The following is a 16,300-nucleotide window of genomic DNA, read 5'->3' on the forward strand; positions in this document are numbered from 1 at the left end:
TTATTAACTTGTATTTGGTTAGCATCATTGGCTGTAGACCTGATACCTAAAACCATGGCCGTTGTGTCTTGCTGCTGTTAACATGGCGGTGCCACCCGGCAGTTGTGCCTGCGTCCTGGCGCTGCCGGGGAAACTACACCAGTTGGAATCGATAGTCCAAAACCCGGACATATTCCTGTTAATCAATTATTGAGCTTGTTTTCGGTTTCAACTTCTCGGTTTCTGACTTAGAATCAGATGCACAGCCAGGGTCGCGATCCTTCCCCGGGTCTTGAGTCTGCCATTAACCAGCTGTACCCGCAACTGCAGTGGATATTGTGGACCATGGAGCTTTTCCATCGCCCGAGTTTATTTCCATTCTCATTCTCTGCCCTATTCCTGTTTATAGTCCATGAAGATCGCCGATACTTCGCTCCAGTTTTACCCATCGCAAGTGTCAATCATCCCCATTATTTACTGCGAGCAGGCAACAGGAATATTCCTTTAGCGGAGGCTCAACTCCACAAAGACATTAGGCAACGAAGTGAGTTGATCGGAAGCTCGAAGTAATGATATCAGATTTTTGAGTTTCGAGGATGTCTAATGGACTGGGGTCGTGGCTTCCATGGAGTCTTTGGCATCTAATGTGAGTATAAAATCCATTCCCAAACCCATAGAGAAGAGGGTTATCAATCACAACAACTCTGCACTCTTCAACCTCTAGTCATCACGAAGTATACAAGTCCCACTCTCAAACCAATTCATCATGTCTTCCTCTCTCCGCAACCTCTTCCTCGGGCTCTTGAGCATCTCTGCTACTGCCTACGCCGAACATCTCCGAGTCGTCTGGTCCTCCGGCAGCTTCTCGACCATCAGCGGTCCCGCCGGCGGTTCTCAAAGTGGCCACTACAGCGGCTTTGCGATCATAAACGACGCCGGCGAGGCCATCTATGATCAGTCCTTCCCTGACGATCACTCTCCCTGTTACAACACCGGCAATGGACGCACCTTCACCATAGAAGGTGACTGCTGGGACACTCCGCGCGTGTTCCATTGCAAGTCGGACTTTGGCGGTTCCCCTGATACCTGTGATGTCAGTACCTCCGACGGGAACCAGCTCGGTAGCGGCACGCAACAGAAGGACACTGAATTTATCGGCATTGCTATTGGCATCGACGCCAGCTGTGCCGTTGAGTTTGATTCAGACGGACCCGGTTGCCCAGTTGACGACGGCAATGGTCCCCTTCATGTTACATCGGGCTAAAAGACATCACCGTATTTAATGTCTGAAATAATACCGCGAAATATTAGTCTTCAATCCATCAAGATATAGAGGCATTGAGCGAAGCGGCACGAAAGAGAGCAATAAGTCTGGGTGTAAATAGTTGGATACAGGTGCGAGCTAGAGATATTAGTACTTCCATAACAGCAATCAAATTCGACTCAGGCTTTTCGCGCGCTTGATAACCAATCTTATTTCAAAATATGATTTACAATTAACCATCTGTATACCACAAAATATCCAAGTCCTTGGCTAAGACCAGTTCTCTATGAGGGTTGGGCTTTGTCTCTGCCATCACTTGATACTCTCTCTCTTGGCATCGTTTTGCTACCACAAGTTCTACCTTATTGTGTCAATAAATAACAAGAATGAATAAACGAAAACCGTCACCATAACTACGAAACTCAGTCTCTTCAAAGAAGCAGCTTTGATTGGTTCGCCGTCGTTAAAGGTCTCGAATTGACACCATATGCTTGGCTACCGTACTATCGCCTGACAGATTTAGTCAAATACTTTATTGAATGAATAGACTGAGACAACGAAGGGTTTATGTAGTTCTTTGACCATGTATTGGCCATTTCTTTTATTTGCTTAAATGTGGATGTTGCCAGCTTAGCCTGTTTCCAGTAGTATTGCCAACAAGAATCCGTAGTCTCCAACCAAGCTCAGTAGCAACAGAAAGCAGGTGCTGGCTACTATGGGACATTCGCGTATTTCCCGCCAACGTAAGACATGGGCGTAGAGTTACTTATAACCATCTCTTGCTGCCAAGGTGAGAGATAAAGGCACCCCCCCTTCCGTTCTCCAGGCTAGAATCGTAGATTACCTTTAAAACATCGTTGACGGAATCCTCCGGCGTTGCAAGCTTGACACCTGGAGCATACTCGTTGAATTTGGCACTTGTTCTCAACACGCCCTCCATCTGTAGCTCATTCACTGCCATGGACGTCAGCTAATTGTCGCGCGTTAGTGTTGTCACTTGGCGATACAAACTTACAGTTCTCATTGTGTCCTGTGTCAACTATTCCGGGGCAGATACCCAAGAAAAGAACGCCGTCTTTGGCATACTGAGCGTTGAACTTGCTCACGGCAACATTCATCGCGCCTTTGCTGATGGAGTAAGGAGCGCCAACGTCGATGTGGTATTGGTTTACCAAATCAGTATCAGCCATGCCAGAGCTTATGGCAATAACTTTTTTGACATCCCCCTTGAGAATCAAGGGCAAATAGAGGTTGAAAAGATGGATGACGCCTACAACGTTGATCTTGAAGCTTTTCAAAAGGTCCTCTTCAAGCTCTTTGGGAGACTCCGCTCTGGCGTTTGCGAATTGTTAGATGATAACTGTCCACAAGACCATCGAAAAGGATTCAGTGAACTGTGATTTGAACTTACAGTTTTCCAATGGACAACCAGCCAGAGAAAGGCGAGACGTATGCTGCGTTGGCAATGATGTAATCGAGCTTGCCGCCAGTGATCCTGGAGACCACGTCTACAGATTTCTACGGCGGTCATGTCAGATTAACCTATTGATAGAACTATTACACTGGAAAAATATTCCTACCTGAATGCTGTCGAAACTATCCAGCTCGACTTCCACGATGTGAAGGTTGGGTCGACTCCCAAGCTCATCGGCGATTTTCTTTTCGGCAGACTCCTTGTCGCGGACGGTGCCAATGATGGTGTTGTTGGGATCACCGGAGATATTGCGAAGGAACTCCCACTGCCCACAACTACATTAGACCCTCTTTATCGGCATAAAACAGGGAAAGGTGATCGTCAGAACATACACCGATGCCACGGTTTACGCCAGTTACGAGATAAGAAGGCATGTTGAATTAACTTTGCGACGATGTCGATCAAGTGTGTCAGGAGAGAGGCTTGATAACGATCATTGAATATTATCAGTTTGCCAATATTCATTCTACGAGAAGGCCAAGTCTTATATCCTGCACACTGCTGCTGTACTGGTGGATTGCATGTTTCCAAGTACGTCGCATGATGCAGTCCCAATTTTTCTCCTCACGGCAATGTGACGATACTTACTGTATACACGCAAAGTTCCTGCTTCTTTTCTTGACAACCCGAAAATATCTTTGCATTTAATTGGTCACTTGTGTTACTTCTATGCAGTGTTGGTTAACCCTGGCCCTGATCTTCCACAATCTAAGCGCCCACAATAGGACTGCTTTTGGTGAATACGTGTTTCTGATTAGTAATCTTTGCAAATGATCCAGAATACATTGCAGGAACGTGTATATTTGCTGGTATTCATGGTGCGTCTAACCCCCTAGAGACTAATTTGATCGTTGTCTCACAAAAGGTGTCATCGCATAATGAGGCCTGCTGAGGAGCGCTGCATATGCACCTCGAGGATATGGGCAATAAATGGTTGGCGGAGCAAGGTTTTGGAGTTAGCTTACTGCCAGGTTCTCAACAAGTTCCTTGCCGCAAGCTGGATGTTGCCTAGCGTTAGGCCGAACACGATGGGTGGCATGCATCACCTTAGTAATCCCCAAATGAACCCATGAGTTGAAAGTCTCATCACCAAGAACCAAGCTCTGTTGACCTATCTTCAGGTATCTTTTTGTATATCACTAAAGCAAATACTCAATGCATCTCCTTACTAATCCCTTCAAGCTAGTTATTGGCTATTCTATTAACGATGATGATGGAGGATGGGAGGGAGAGGGGGAAGCCAGCAGATATAGCTCACATTAAGTAGCTCCACATTAGAATTTAGTCGTTAAATTTCTCGGGTGATGATGATAACATGACTTAATTCAAGAATCAAATTAATTTTTTCAGCCTTATGTCTTACTGCTGTGAATAGAGATGTTGGAACTTTAGGGCAGTCAATAGTTTGATCCACAACAAGAGTTCGTTGTAAACTTATATCAAACACACTCCTGAGTATCGACATCATGGCCGATATCCAATCTAGTGTCAGATAATCAGCTATTCCTTCCTGATTACATTCTTGGATGGTTCGAGAAATCACTCACCTGCGGAATCTGCGACATAGCCTCTAAGACGATTCCGGCTATTTCATTAACCAGCGGATGGTCACATTGACAATACCCTACGGCACTTTTGATTCCATTGAAATCTTGCCACGGAATAGGTTTGTCAATCGGCCAGAATCCCAGGCAGAACGCATTGGATGTTCTGCCCTCTTCCCTAGCTTTTTCGAGCTGTTTACTGCATCTTGCCTCGCATTTTCTGTTCTGAGCTTGTTGGTACTTAGCGTCTTTGAAGATGCGACACTGATCGGCATTTTCCCATTGAATCTTGTTTTTGCTTTTGTCATGCGCAAGTAAGTCGGCAGTCTCGGCGGGATATGGCGAATTTCCAGCGTTACGAGAAATCAGAACATTGCGTTTAACTTCTGAGCCACCAGTCACGCAAGCTGAGGCAGACTCTTTAGGAGTTTTTTCCTTCTCAAGATTCCCCACTAGGGCCATCATGTCAATATCCAAGTGAGTAGCCGGGTGTATTTTCCTAGGCAAGCAGCTGTGAATAGAGACGTTGGAAGCTGGTCCATCTAGAAGTTCCGATATGGAAAGTTGAACAAGCATGGGTTCGTGGCAACGGCGCAAACGTTCGACATAAAAGTATGTCATCCAGGTGGTATGGTTTGTTTGATCCATGCAAGGCAGCGGGCAGTCGTATTGATCGGGACTGGTGGTAATGGGGTCGGGGCCTACAGAAGACAACGGCAACGCGAGGTCCACGGCCGCAGTGTGATTAAGCTGAACGCTTTCTTTGCTGTTGGTAGAATACGAAGCATTCACCCCTAGTAAAGGAAGAAGAATTGCCAGCTTCATACTCAGCTAGGATGAAAGGCAGAATAGGTGAAGATAAGATCAGAGTGATGAGAAATGGGTAGACTTACATTGATTTCTAAAAGTTGTGACCGTTTCTATTCTGGCATCTGGTTCACTGGAGATAAGTAAATGCCCTGATTCCTTCACCTATGGCTCTGAAAAAGTGTGCCGTCATATTATTCATGACGAAGCTTTTACGTCGGCTGGTTTCCTTGCCATAGCTGTGGAACAAATAAATTCAGAGATGGAGTGGTACCTCAGGTCACGAGTGCTCGCAAAGAACTATACTTCTGATAATATATGGATGTTCCTTACCAAGCCACGATAAATACATGCACCCCACCCCAACCGTGTTGTAGTTGCCACCGCAACTTAAGTATGAAGATACTCGCACCGTTTGAATTTCTTTCTCTAGTTCATATCTCCTAGTCACCAGAATCTATTATTTCTGTTCATACTTCTTACGACCTCTTTCAAAATGCCCAAGCTTGACGACATTAGCTATTCACGCGAGGAGTGTATTACAGCGGTCGGTAGCTACTACGACTTTCTCAGTCAGATGTACCTTCCAAATACAGCTATACTTGAGCCGCCTGAAGGAGGCTGGCCAACTATCACTACAGAAATCATGAGAGGACTTGGAAAGACCGACGAGGTAATATCCCTACTTCAGCAACTGCCATATATCCGCGAGCCCAGCGACGACAATGACAAGCCCCATGGTGCAGCCAATTGTTTCTTAGCCGACTGGCAGTTCAACGGCAGCTCAATTCAGCGTGGCAGGTCGAGGGGTGAAGCCTGGAAAATGTTCTCGGAAGGCGTCGAAATTTGCCATGACGTACCTGCCCACGTTATTGGCCTCGCGTTGGGCGAGGAAACCAACCCTATATACCAATTTGGGTATCATACACTGGCCTGAATGCCCAGATGAAATTAAAAACGGTCCTTCGGCACACAAACAAATTGAGGACGACGCCTACGATTATGCACCGGAAAATGAGGCAGATTGGCGAGCCAACGCCCCTGCTTGGGCCGTGGGGGATTTCTTCGAGATGCTCAAGGACCAGTTCCGTGAACTGCGATTCATCCCAATCAGCCCACTAGCCGTCTTAGACGTCTACAACAAGACCGGCCCAGACCACGACAACATGGTAGAAATCCTACAGGACATTTATCATCAGCATGGCTGGCCCGATCTGGAGCATTTCCGTAAGCAAGACTGCTTGGAAGCCATAAAGACAACGTTATACGAGCACTACCCCAATGTCGGTATTATCAGGTGGTAGCACCTAGGTAGTACCGGCTTTCTCTGGAACCATGTAAAAGAACAGTTATATCCCTAACCCCCTTCTTTGGCCTAGACATAGATAGAAACCTAAAAACAAAAACTCAAGAAGCAGGGTTACATTTCATAGAAGGACCAGAATAGAAGTTGTTGATCCGGAGGGCAAGTTCCTGGAGTAAAGACAAAGATGTTGCGCTCTCATTTTGAATTGAGGAAGTACCAAACACACATAGACAAACTTTTGTAGGGCGACTCTTGAAGATTGTCCGAAACAAATACAGACTCGCTGAACAATCAAACAGGATTGAGGAGTCTCAAGTATTGCTGCCAGTCGTTGTGGGCTATATTGGGTTGGCAAGACGGCCAGAGGTTCAACGTCTGCAGTCTCCGGTATCTGATCTACCAGACAAACAAAAATTTACTTCTTATGCACTGCTAAATCAGGCTTGAACCCTGATAGATCAACTGGCTTCCACCTCAAAATTGCAAACACAATTTGACTTTGCCTAAAGATCATCCCCCCCAGCGTTTCTTGGAATTACCTGTGTCTATTGTCTCTTTCCTCATTTGAGTATTTTAAAAAATGGTGGAAAAATGCGCAAAATGCGCAAAAATCTGCGAAACGCCTTACTATATGCTCATAGATAAGAACTGGGATACCTTGGCTTATATTCTGCTTGAGCCTGTTATCCTGGGACTTCTTCTATATTAAATTAAACTACTTCCTCCAAGGCTTGTTCGCTATGGGAATAAAACTGATGACTGCTAAAGAATCGACGAATGTGCTGACTTTGCAGACCCGGGTGCATTTATAGCTGGCTTCAACATGCTAATAAATGTACTCGAAGAGATATTGCGTCTCTTGCATCCGCACGAGGGATCGTCCCATGTGGTTACGATACCAACGGATTTTGGGTCAATGTTGACACCTGCTCGCACTGCTCACCCACTTTACCCACGCTACCCACGCTACCCACGCTATTTCAGGACGGGTAGTCCGGCTGCACCCCAATGACAAAGTTGTCATTTCCTGGGTCACTTCGGCACGGCCCTCAGTATTCGGAAGTCCGGTAGAGGACGGAGAACAAACACACGGACACTAGTCCTGCTCAAGTTCTGTCATTGGGAGTGACAGGATATCGGTCCTCGCCATAGGTAGAGTTTAGCGTGACCGAGCCAACAACATTTCCGGATTCCAGTTGAATCCAGGTGTCAAGCTCACCCCTACCCAGCTTTTCCCGTGTAACAGAAAGCTGTCTCGAGCCGCGGATCCAGTTCCCATACCCTCCGTAGCCCGAGCGCTGGCCGAAGCACAAGTTGACGCCCGTCCCCTCGACGGTCAGGCCATCGACGGCGCCTTTCCACTTGTAGCACCAACTGTTGCCGTGATCATGGCCGCTGAAAACGCCAATCATTCCTGCACTCCCAGCGATCGTTTGCATGAATGCGGTGTCTTGACCGCCGTAGTCACAAGAGGGCTTGTTACTTCCATCGGAACACCATCCTTGAGCCTGGTATGACAGCGGAGAATCATCGTTGATGCCGGGCTCCTTTTGGGGATCGATCCCTTTGGATTGAATGGCTGCAGAGGCCTTGGGTGGGATGTGCACAAAAGATATTCCAGGAATGTCTTTGTTATGCTTTTTGGCTAAGTCGGAGTTTGTCGACTTAAACCAGGAGGTGACGCTCTCGTCGACCCAATTGGGCTGCCCGATCTGTTTTCCCAAGGAATCTTTCTGCAGGTATTGCATGCCACCTCTACTGTCGAAGAACCAAAGCAGGAGCTCCGGTGCGCAGCTATCGTTTGTGCAATCGGATGCGTATACGGGCAAGTAATAATTGGTGAATCCAGCGTTGGATCCGGAGACCATCTTCTGAGTGCGAGCGTTTGGCCACTGTTCCTCCCGTGCAAGAATGTCGCCTCCAGTCAGATTGAATTGATAATCATGGTTGCCATATGTACTGGCCCATGGGAGGTTGCGGTCAAGCATTGGCTTAACAATTTGGTCGAGGACGAATGTGGCGTTTTCCAAGTACGCATTCTCTCCAGTAATGAGATCACCATTCAAAACTACCAGATCCGGAGTGGAAGCGTCGAGTACGGTGTTGATAACCCGGACAGTTTTGATATCTTGGGCAGGACCCCATGCCTCCCAGGCGTCTAAGAAAGAGGTATTAGTCAAATCGTGTATTCGTTTCTACTAATTTCAAATAGGAACTTACTTTCTCCAAAGTGTAAGTCTTCGAATATAGATATCTTGAAAGTCCCATTTTGACTGAATTGCAACGGTGCTGAAGCTCTGTTGCCTGATGTCTGTCGTCTCTCCAACGTTGGGGCCTGGTGCGAAAATCCGGCAAACAGGATTACTGACAGATAGAGGCTGATCGTCTTTCTGGAGGCCATTTTCTTCAAATTGTTCTCTGAAACATGCACATTTAAAATAATTCAAAAAGTTGTTTCGTTTGAACTGTCTCAGTCTTATATATGATACCATCATCTGATGCGTTACATGAGCTCGGTCGATTATGGTTGGGACAGAGTTTCACGACTGCAACCTGGGCCGTCGAAGGGCACAAAACGCGCAGAAGTTACGCAGGGCACACCCAAAGCATCAGTTGCCTGGGTTATAAGCTTTGTAAGGAAATATAGTGGGCGTGTACAGTATGTTATTTTTGACTGAAAGCACCCAGGTAAACATTGAGTTCATTTGTCGACGACGCTGTCCTACGGTAATGTGCTTGATGTCGCATTTATTATGACCGGCTTTGGTGCAAATCAATGCCTGACTTATCCGATTTGATAATTCAGACGGTCCGGGCCATCTGTGCATCAAGGACCTAGAGCTGCCAGTCGTTGACTTCTTTCAAAAACACTAGCCCCTGGCGCTTTGATCAGGAGGTCTCTAGCGGCAGGGTGTTTTCTGTTCTTGGTGCGATAAAAAGTGGAGAAAAGAAGTCTTGCGTAGCACCCCACGCCCTCCTCCGTCTGAGTGTCAAAAAGAGCTATCCGCTTGTTCGGTTCACTGGATTCTTTGATCATTTTAGTTGATGAGTCCTCGTATTTTATATTTGGACGGCGCTGTTTGAATTACTCGATTGGTCTTGTCAACCCTTGGGCCCATCTGAAAAAATTACGGGCGGTAGCAACATCTACCCATGGTGTCTTAGGAAGCCTGTATTATTGAATACAGCTATTCAAAATTCTAGAGATCCAAGCTTATAGTGTTTTCAGCCGACAGGCCATGATCGAAAATCGAGAGAATATGGAGATGGTCATCTTTCAGTCTGCTAAACACGTGTTAAAGCACTTTAACGAATTTGCGACTGCAGTCGTGTGATTGCGCAGTCATGTTTTTTTGGCACTGAGTGGCAACGACAACAGAATGAACAAATCGCATCCCACTAAAGTCTACGTCAGGGCCTCATCGTCTCGATAATTTGGAATTGAAAATTGGAGAATATCCTGCAAAAACCGACGGCAATGTCTTGTCAGGAACCCCTGGCTCCGTCAGAACTGCCCAAATCTAAGGTGAAGATTTTGAGGCTTACAGCCTTCGTGATCGTGAAGGCTTCACTTGGAAGGCATTTGACTCACAGTCATTCAGCTGATCAGACTCTTAAAACAAGCATCAAAACATCCAGATCATAGTTCAAGTTGCCAAGGCTGCCATATAGTTTGCTTTGACCTAAATTCATAGCTTTGACTTGTGCAAGAGTAATGACAGATGTTTGGTGCTGTTGGCTAGAAAGAAGGATGGTGACATCATAAATAAATTATCCGTGTCTGTCCGTGTGCCATGTTTCAACCCTACCGGTAGTCGGAGCGACTGCAACAGAGTTACCGGTATACCACACCTCGGTTGTGGCCCCATCAGACATGTGTTCATCCGATATTCTTGAGAGGAGCTTAAGTATATTCAGACAGGTTCTCTCAATACTCGCTTGGTCCAGCACACTAATTCCAGTCCGTTTCTTAACTCGAATTAATCATGTCAGACATCGAAGCTTTCCAGGTCGAAATCTCTCGAGAAGAAATTGAGCGATTGAAGCGCAAGCTTCAGGATACGAGGCTCCCGGGACGCCCTGTTGTACCAGATGCAGGTGGAAACTATGGTAGATGACCTGAAAAATCTTGAATGGTTTTATAAAGCTGACGATAAGGTATAGGTCCCGAGTACGAATGGGCCGAGAGGTTGTACAATACATGGACAAACTCTTTCGATTGGTATACGGTACAGAAGGAGATGAACGAGGTGCCTCACTATATTGCTACCATCGAAGATCTCAAGATCCATTTCGTACATGCTCGGTCAGAAGACTCGAAAGCAATACCATTACTTGCTGTTCATGGTTGGCCCGGGTCTTTCTGGGAGTTTAGTCAGGTCTGGGGGCCTTTGTCTCACCCCAGCAACCCGGATGACCCCTCGTTCCATGTTGTGGCACCTAGTATGCCGGGCTTTTGCTGGTCATCCTGGCCCCCGCGTTCGGGATGGAAGCTCCAAGATAACGCCAGGATTTTCGACAAACTCATGAAAAAACTTGGATATGATGAGTATATGGTTCAGTGCGGCGACTGGGGCCACTTTGTCGGACGTGAACTGGGATCAAAGTACACCGAATCTTGCAAACTAGTGCATTGCAACTTTGCACCCGGTTCAATGCCGTCAGGTGTGGAGTACACGGAAAGAGAGAAGAGGGTTGCTGAGAGAAATGAAAACTGGCTGCAGAACCACATGGGCTATGCTGTTACTATGAGAACCCGGGTACGATTCTCCCGATACAACCGCATCATTCACAGCACGGAAGCTAACATTCTTCAATTAACAGCCGCACACCATTGGAATTGCACTGCACGATAATCCTATGGGTATCCTGATGTGGGTTGGTGAGAAATACAATGAGGCTGCAAATCCTGAGAACCAGGCCAAACCTTTCTGGACGAAGGCAATTTTAACTACAGCTTCACTCTATTACTTCACCGGATGTATCCTTCCTTCAACTCTTCCGTACTATGAGGGCCCAACCCATGACAAATTTCCCGAGTTTGCGATGAAAGAGGAAAACCAGATCAAGGTGCCTTTTGGGTACACATCCTTCATTTGGGACACAGAACCCGCGTCCAAACGAGCAGTGGAGAGAACAGGAAACTTAGTGTTCTACAGAGGTACCAATCGATGAATCAGCATGCATTTCTTCCAATACTAATTAGACCAATAGAGCGCGATGATGCGGGTCATTTTGCAGCCCTGGAACATCCAGATGGCTTGATGCAAGATGTGCGTGATCTAGCGAACCAAGCCTGGAAGAGCCATAAGAACTTGGAGAGCACGCCTGATGCATCCGGAGGCTTGCGGCTCTCTTTCAACCCCATGAATTCCCGCGTTCGACCTGAGTATCTGTCGTGAGGAAGATGATAGAGTGATACAGGCCGGGGCGTGTTTTTGGATAACAGGAGATGGAGCATCGCAAGAAAAACACTTTTATGTTTTGGATTGTCATAATAAAAACCAGAAAAGAATCTGATATTTTTTTGGCTTCTACTGCTGAGAACATTGGGGGGAAAAGAAAAGTGAACTGATAAGCGCAGAAGTACACAATAACATCAGTTTAAACTCTTGCCAGCCATTTGGATTTATTTAAAGTAACACTTGTACGTACCTTACAATACCTTACCTCTGTTCTGTCAGATCAACCCCATGTTGAAATTACATACGCCGTGCGGATAATCATGCAGAGCTATGCCTTCCGTTCGGAAAGGCTTATATTTACCTTGCGACAAAAAGTCCTCTAAGATTAAACCCCTGCAAAACTTCTTCTTTAGGACGTGTGTTCTCGGTTTCACTACTACGGTGGCAGGCCAAAGTAACACTCCTCCCTCGTCCCCTGCCGGGTGAATGAGGCCGTGCTGCCACCATTGGCAAAGAAGGGATGAGATAGCTGGAGGTGGGGTCGTAATTTTTCGACCTAAGTCTCCGAATTGGGTACACAATGCCCGCCATGACTTCGTTTACGCCCCGTTAGGAGACGCATTTTTTCTATGTTTGGGACACGCATTGTGTGAAATGTAGTTGTGTTTCTTTGAGAGTTTGGATTGCAACGTTCATTACCCATATAATGTCTCTGAACCTTTACTTTTCAGTATTAAAGGAAGATTCCTCGGCACCTTTAATGAAACCGAAATTCCCACACTGGGCTGCTGGCAAGAGTTGGAACATGTTGATAGTACTGTGCCATTAAAACTGCATACACTGTCTTGGATTGCCTCCTCCTAACGCTGGATTCCATTGAATCTCCTTGCCAGTGAAATAAAACTCAGTCATCAAAGTATGACTTCATTGACTTAATGTAATGTGAAATGTAACACAAGATAATGTAAGATATGTAAGCACGCCAACCTGATCAGAGTAGTGCTTACAGCCTAATCTGACCATCATATATATATGTGTGCCTGCCCCGTGAGATTTCTTACATCGACTCATCCCTTCATTCCGAAAACATAGTTTGACGTGAATTAGTATGTTTTATTTTCAGATTTTCAGTGCTTTCAGCACACTTGCTTTTTGGGCACAGTGCGTTGTAGCAGCGGCTGGTAACCGGTGTCTAATCGAAAAGCGCACCGCGCAGGAAGTGGTCGACAAGCTTGGACTAGTTCCGAATGAAGAAAAGGGATATTTCACTCAGACTTTTCAAGACGCCGATACAACCAACAATCGTTCCGTCAGCACAGCCATCTACTATCTTTTAGAAGAGTCAGTCGGCAATTCTATCTGGCACCGTGTCGATGCCGCAGAGATATGGCATTACTACGCAGGGGCACCCCTTACTCTATCTTTGTCGTACGACGATGGAAAGCCAGCGCAAGAATTGGTACTTGGCCCGGACGTTTTCAATCATCAAAAACCGCAAGTAGTGGTTGCGAAGAACCAATGGCAAAGAGCCCGTAGCCACGGTAGTTGGACGCTTGTGGGGACGACTGGTATGTGTCCCCTCCATTCATCGGACTTGCCAGCTGATCTAACCATATGCTACAGTTGCACCAGGATTTGTTCCAGATGGCGTTGAGCTTGCAGATCCGAATTGGATGCCAAATGGAGCCTGAGAGCTAACTGAATACCATGCAACTTTGGAGTTCTTGAATGTCTAGTTTCACAACGTGGTAATGGAAATATGTATTAGCCTTGTTTGTCTAGCATTGTTCTTAGGCTTTCTATCGTATTTCCAAAAAAGAATACTGCGGGACTAATTGAGGTTGCACCCTCATTCTTTATGCCTCTTCATTCTTCTTAATGCCGGAGACAGGTTCAGAAAATTCCACTTTGCATTGCGACGGCAACTCGACACCGTATGAGTCATATTCAAGTTCACCGGATGTCTGGTTAACCACAACCCATCTTCTGTTCAACAAGTCGCCGTCTTGGGCCCTATCGTTGAAGTTTTGCGGCGCGAAGACGATGCTGCTGACTGCTTCACTGTAGAGTGTGACAGGGATATTGTCAGGTGTCTTAGTACCGAGTGAAGAGGTTAGCGACTAGCACGTAGGTATTGGGTGTGACTGTCATTCGAATCTGCCTTCTCTACAGCTGTGGCGCCCGTACGGCGCCTTTATCCCCGCTCCGGATCAACTATTCCCCGTACCGGACCCCGGTGGGTCCCCGGTGCCTCCCCGGCACCCCTCTCCCGGCCCGCGCCCCTGACACGATCCCCCCTCCCCGTAGGCCCTGCCCTCAGGGCCGGGTACCGCCATCGGTCCCTGACCGGTTGGTGGCCCCCGGTGACCCTGCCTCCCGTCTGCATCTCGAGGGAGGTCTGGGAACCTCCCCCGGGCTTTGTAGGTGCGGGATCAACGGTCGTCTCCCCAGCCGTCCGTTAATCCGCATTCTACACTCGTTCTACCAGCGCCTGCTCGGCCAGATAGGCTGGTCCGCCCCTGGCGGACCCCCGCCCATCCTCCGGCTAGGTACAGTCTCCCTGGCCCCCGCTCCTCTAGCGGGGACCACTGTTCCCGCTGGTAGGGACTCCTGTCCGCCTGGCGATGCCGTCCGGCTCCGGTGGTGGGCCCTCCCCCACCGGTGCCTCCCGGGTGATTCCCCCTGCGCCATCCCCTCATCCTCGAGTAAAGTCGAGCACCTTCCCGGTTGTTGGCCCTCCTTTATCCTTCCTGTAGGGGTTGGTCCTCCTTGTAGTGGTAGTCCTTTGTTCCAGGGTCTCTTTGGACTAACCGCCCTATTTTTACGCGTGTTGGTTGGGCTGTTAACCCCAACTCCGCCTGGCGGAGGCGATCCGATTGTCAGGGCTGTGAATCGAGGGGGAGGGCTGCGGTGCCTCCCTGGTGCTCCCCTCCCCTGTATAGCCAGTATACCCCTTTTCCTGGCGGCAGCAGGCTCCTTCCTTTTCTGTTGCGCCTGCTAAGTGGGGATTCCTCTACTTCTTCCACCTCTTCCGCTTCTTCTTTTTCTTCTTTTCTACAACCTCTATTAATTCGTTTTTCTGCGCCGTTTTTTCGCTGCGCCGCCACCACCACCAACAACAGCAGCAGCAGTAGCAACAACAGCAGCAGCACCAGCTCCCTCCCCGCCGCCATGCCCCCCAAGCAGACCCCCGACGTCCCTGCCCCGCCTGCGGGCCCTGCCGCGGCCACCTTCCAACCCCAGACTCGCAAGGGTCGGGGAGGCAGGAAGAAGGCCACCCCCGGCGACCCCCCGGCTCAACTCCCCCTCCCCCCCCTCCTTACTCCTGGCGCCGCCGAGACCGCCGCCGTCATTGCCGCCGCCAAGGCCAAAGCCGCCGCCGCAGCCGCTGCTCCCGCCGATCCCCCCGCCGACGACTCCCCGGTGGTCGCCCCCCCGGTCGACAATTCCCAGGCCCCCGCTCCCAAAGTCGTGGCCGCCAAGCCCGCCGTCGTCGCCAAGCCCACCTCGAAGGGCAAAAATACCTCGGGCCCTGCCCCCCCTGGCGGTCCGGCCGCCGACGCCCCCCTGGTGCCTCTCCAGTTGTCCGACGACGAGGACGACATCGAGGGCTTCGATGCCGTGGTTCGCACCGTGCCCTGCTGCCGCTGCCTCCGGCAGATGGTGACTTGGAACCCTGACGCGCCCAACGCAGGCGTCGATCCCCTCCCCCGCTGCACGGAGTCCACCTGTAGGTCCCCGGTGCCTCCCCAGTGGTCTCCTGTTGTTGCTAATCCGTTTTTAGCTGCCAGCAACAAATGCGCCCGCTGCTACGGTATGCGCAGCAAGGAATGCGTCCAGGTAAGTCATCTCCCTCCCCTGGGGCAACCACCCCTGTGGTTGGGTCCCCGCTGACTCTCCGTAGGGTAACCGTACCACCGCCTCCGCCGCCATCGCCCTCAAGAATATTTTTGAGGAGCTACGTACTGAGTCCGATCCCCGCGCCGCCTGGCGCCTTGAACTCGTAAGTCCCATCCAGCAGGTCCCCGGTGCCTCCCCGCTGACCCCCCGGTAGGACTCCAATAAGAAAGCCCAGCTTGCTGGCAAAAAAGCCCTTCAGCGCAAGGCCGAGAACGTCAAGAAGCCCGACCACAAGCGCAAGGCCGAGGAGGCCGAGGAGGAGTGGCTGCTCCGCCGGGAGAAGGTCGAGGCCATGAAGGAGACCGCCTCCGCCGCAAGGAAGCAGGTCCGCGCCACCAGAGAGTTAGTGGATGCCCAGCTGGCCCACACCGAGGCCGTCAAGGCCCAGACGGAGGAGATTCGTTCTCTTCGAACTCTCTTCGGAGAGTGGGGTGTTACCTATTCCCGTGTGGTAAGTGATGGTCCCCTGGTGCCTCCCCGGTGCCTCCCCCCTAATCCTATGCCGTATGTCTCTAATTTTCGTTTCAGCATGCCTCCGATCTCGACTCCGAGCATGGCCAGGCCCTCGACGACGACGAGGAGATCGAGAACCAGCTTGAGTCCGAATTTTTCGATGCCTAG

At 49.0% G+C, this 16,300-nt stretch overlaps 5 protein-coding genes across 5 annotated transcripts; 3 read left to right on the plus strand and 2 right to left on the minus strand.

Moving 5' to 3' along the window:
- Positions 1-745: 745 nt before the first annotated feature.
- EsH8_VIII_000339 (uncharacterized protein) lies at positions 746-1,243 on the plus strand (the record flags this gene model as incomplete). The annotated part of the gene is made up of 1 exon (XM_083269381.1): positions 746-1,243. The coding sequence occupies one exon, from the start codon at positions 746-748 to the stop codon at positions 1,241-1,243; it is 498 nt and encodes a 165-aa protein (XP_083129149.1).
- Positions 1,244-2,009: 766 nt separating this feature from the next.
- On the minus strand, positions 2,010-3,091 carry EsH8_VIII_000340 (uncharacterized protein; the record flags this gene model as incomplete). Its single annotated transcript, XM_083269382.1, has 5 exons — positions 2,010-2,197; positions 2,259-2,575; positions 2,655-2,761; positions 2,824-2,982; positions 3,050-3,091. The coding sequence occupies 5 exons, from the start codon at positions 3,089-3,091 to the stop codon at positions 2,010-2,012; spliced, it is 813 nt and encodes a 270-aa protein (XP_083129150.1).
- Positions 3,092-7,480: 4,389 nt separating this feature from the next.
- Positions 7,481-8,775, minus strand: EsH8_VIII_000341 (metallophosphoesterase family protein; the record flags this gene model as incomplete). The annotated part of the gene is made up of 2 exons (XM_083269383.1): positions 7,481-8,532; positions 8,595-8,775. The coding sequence occupies 2 exons, from the start codon at positions 8,773-8,775 to the stop codon at positions 7,481-7,483; spliced, it is 1,233 nt and encodes a 410-aa protein (XP_083129151.1).
- Positions 8,776-10,360: 1,585 nt separating this feature from the next.
- Positions 10,361-11,776, plus strand: EsH8_VIII_000342 (epoxide hydrolase family protein; the record flags this gene model as incomplete). Its single annotated transcript, XM_083269384.1, has 4 exons — positions 10,361-10,484; positions 10,539-11,134; positions 11,199-11,535; positions 11,589-11,776. The coding sequence occupies 4 exons, from the start codon at positions 10,361-10,363 to the stop codon at positions 11,774-11,776; spliced, it is 1,245 nt and encodes a 414-aa protein (XP_083129152.1).
- Positions 11,777-14,950: 3,174 nt separating this feature from the next.
- EsH8_VIII_000343 (uncharacterized protein) lies at positions 14,951-16,300 on the plus strand (the record flags this gene model as incomplete). The annotated part of the gene is made up of 5 exons (XM_083269385.1): positions 14,951-15,509; positions 15,564-15,619; positions 15,684-15,782; positions 15,834-16,130; positions 16,208-16,300. The coding sequence occupies 5 exons, from the start codon at positions 14,951-14,953 to the stop codon at positions 16,298-16,300; spliced, it is 1,104 nt and encodes a 367-aa protein (XP_083129153.1).

Source organism: Colletotrichum jinshuiense, chromosome 8 (genome assembly GCF_051148585.1).
Source record: "Colletotrichum jinshuiense chromosome 8, complete sequence".
NCBI classification, from domain to species: Eukaryota; Fungi; Ascomycota; class Sordariomycetes; order Glomerellales; family Glomerellaceae; genus Colletotrichum; species Colletotrichum jinshuiense.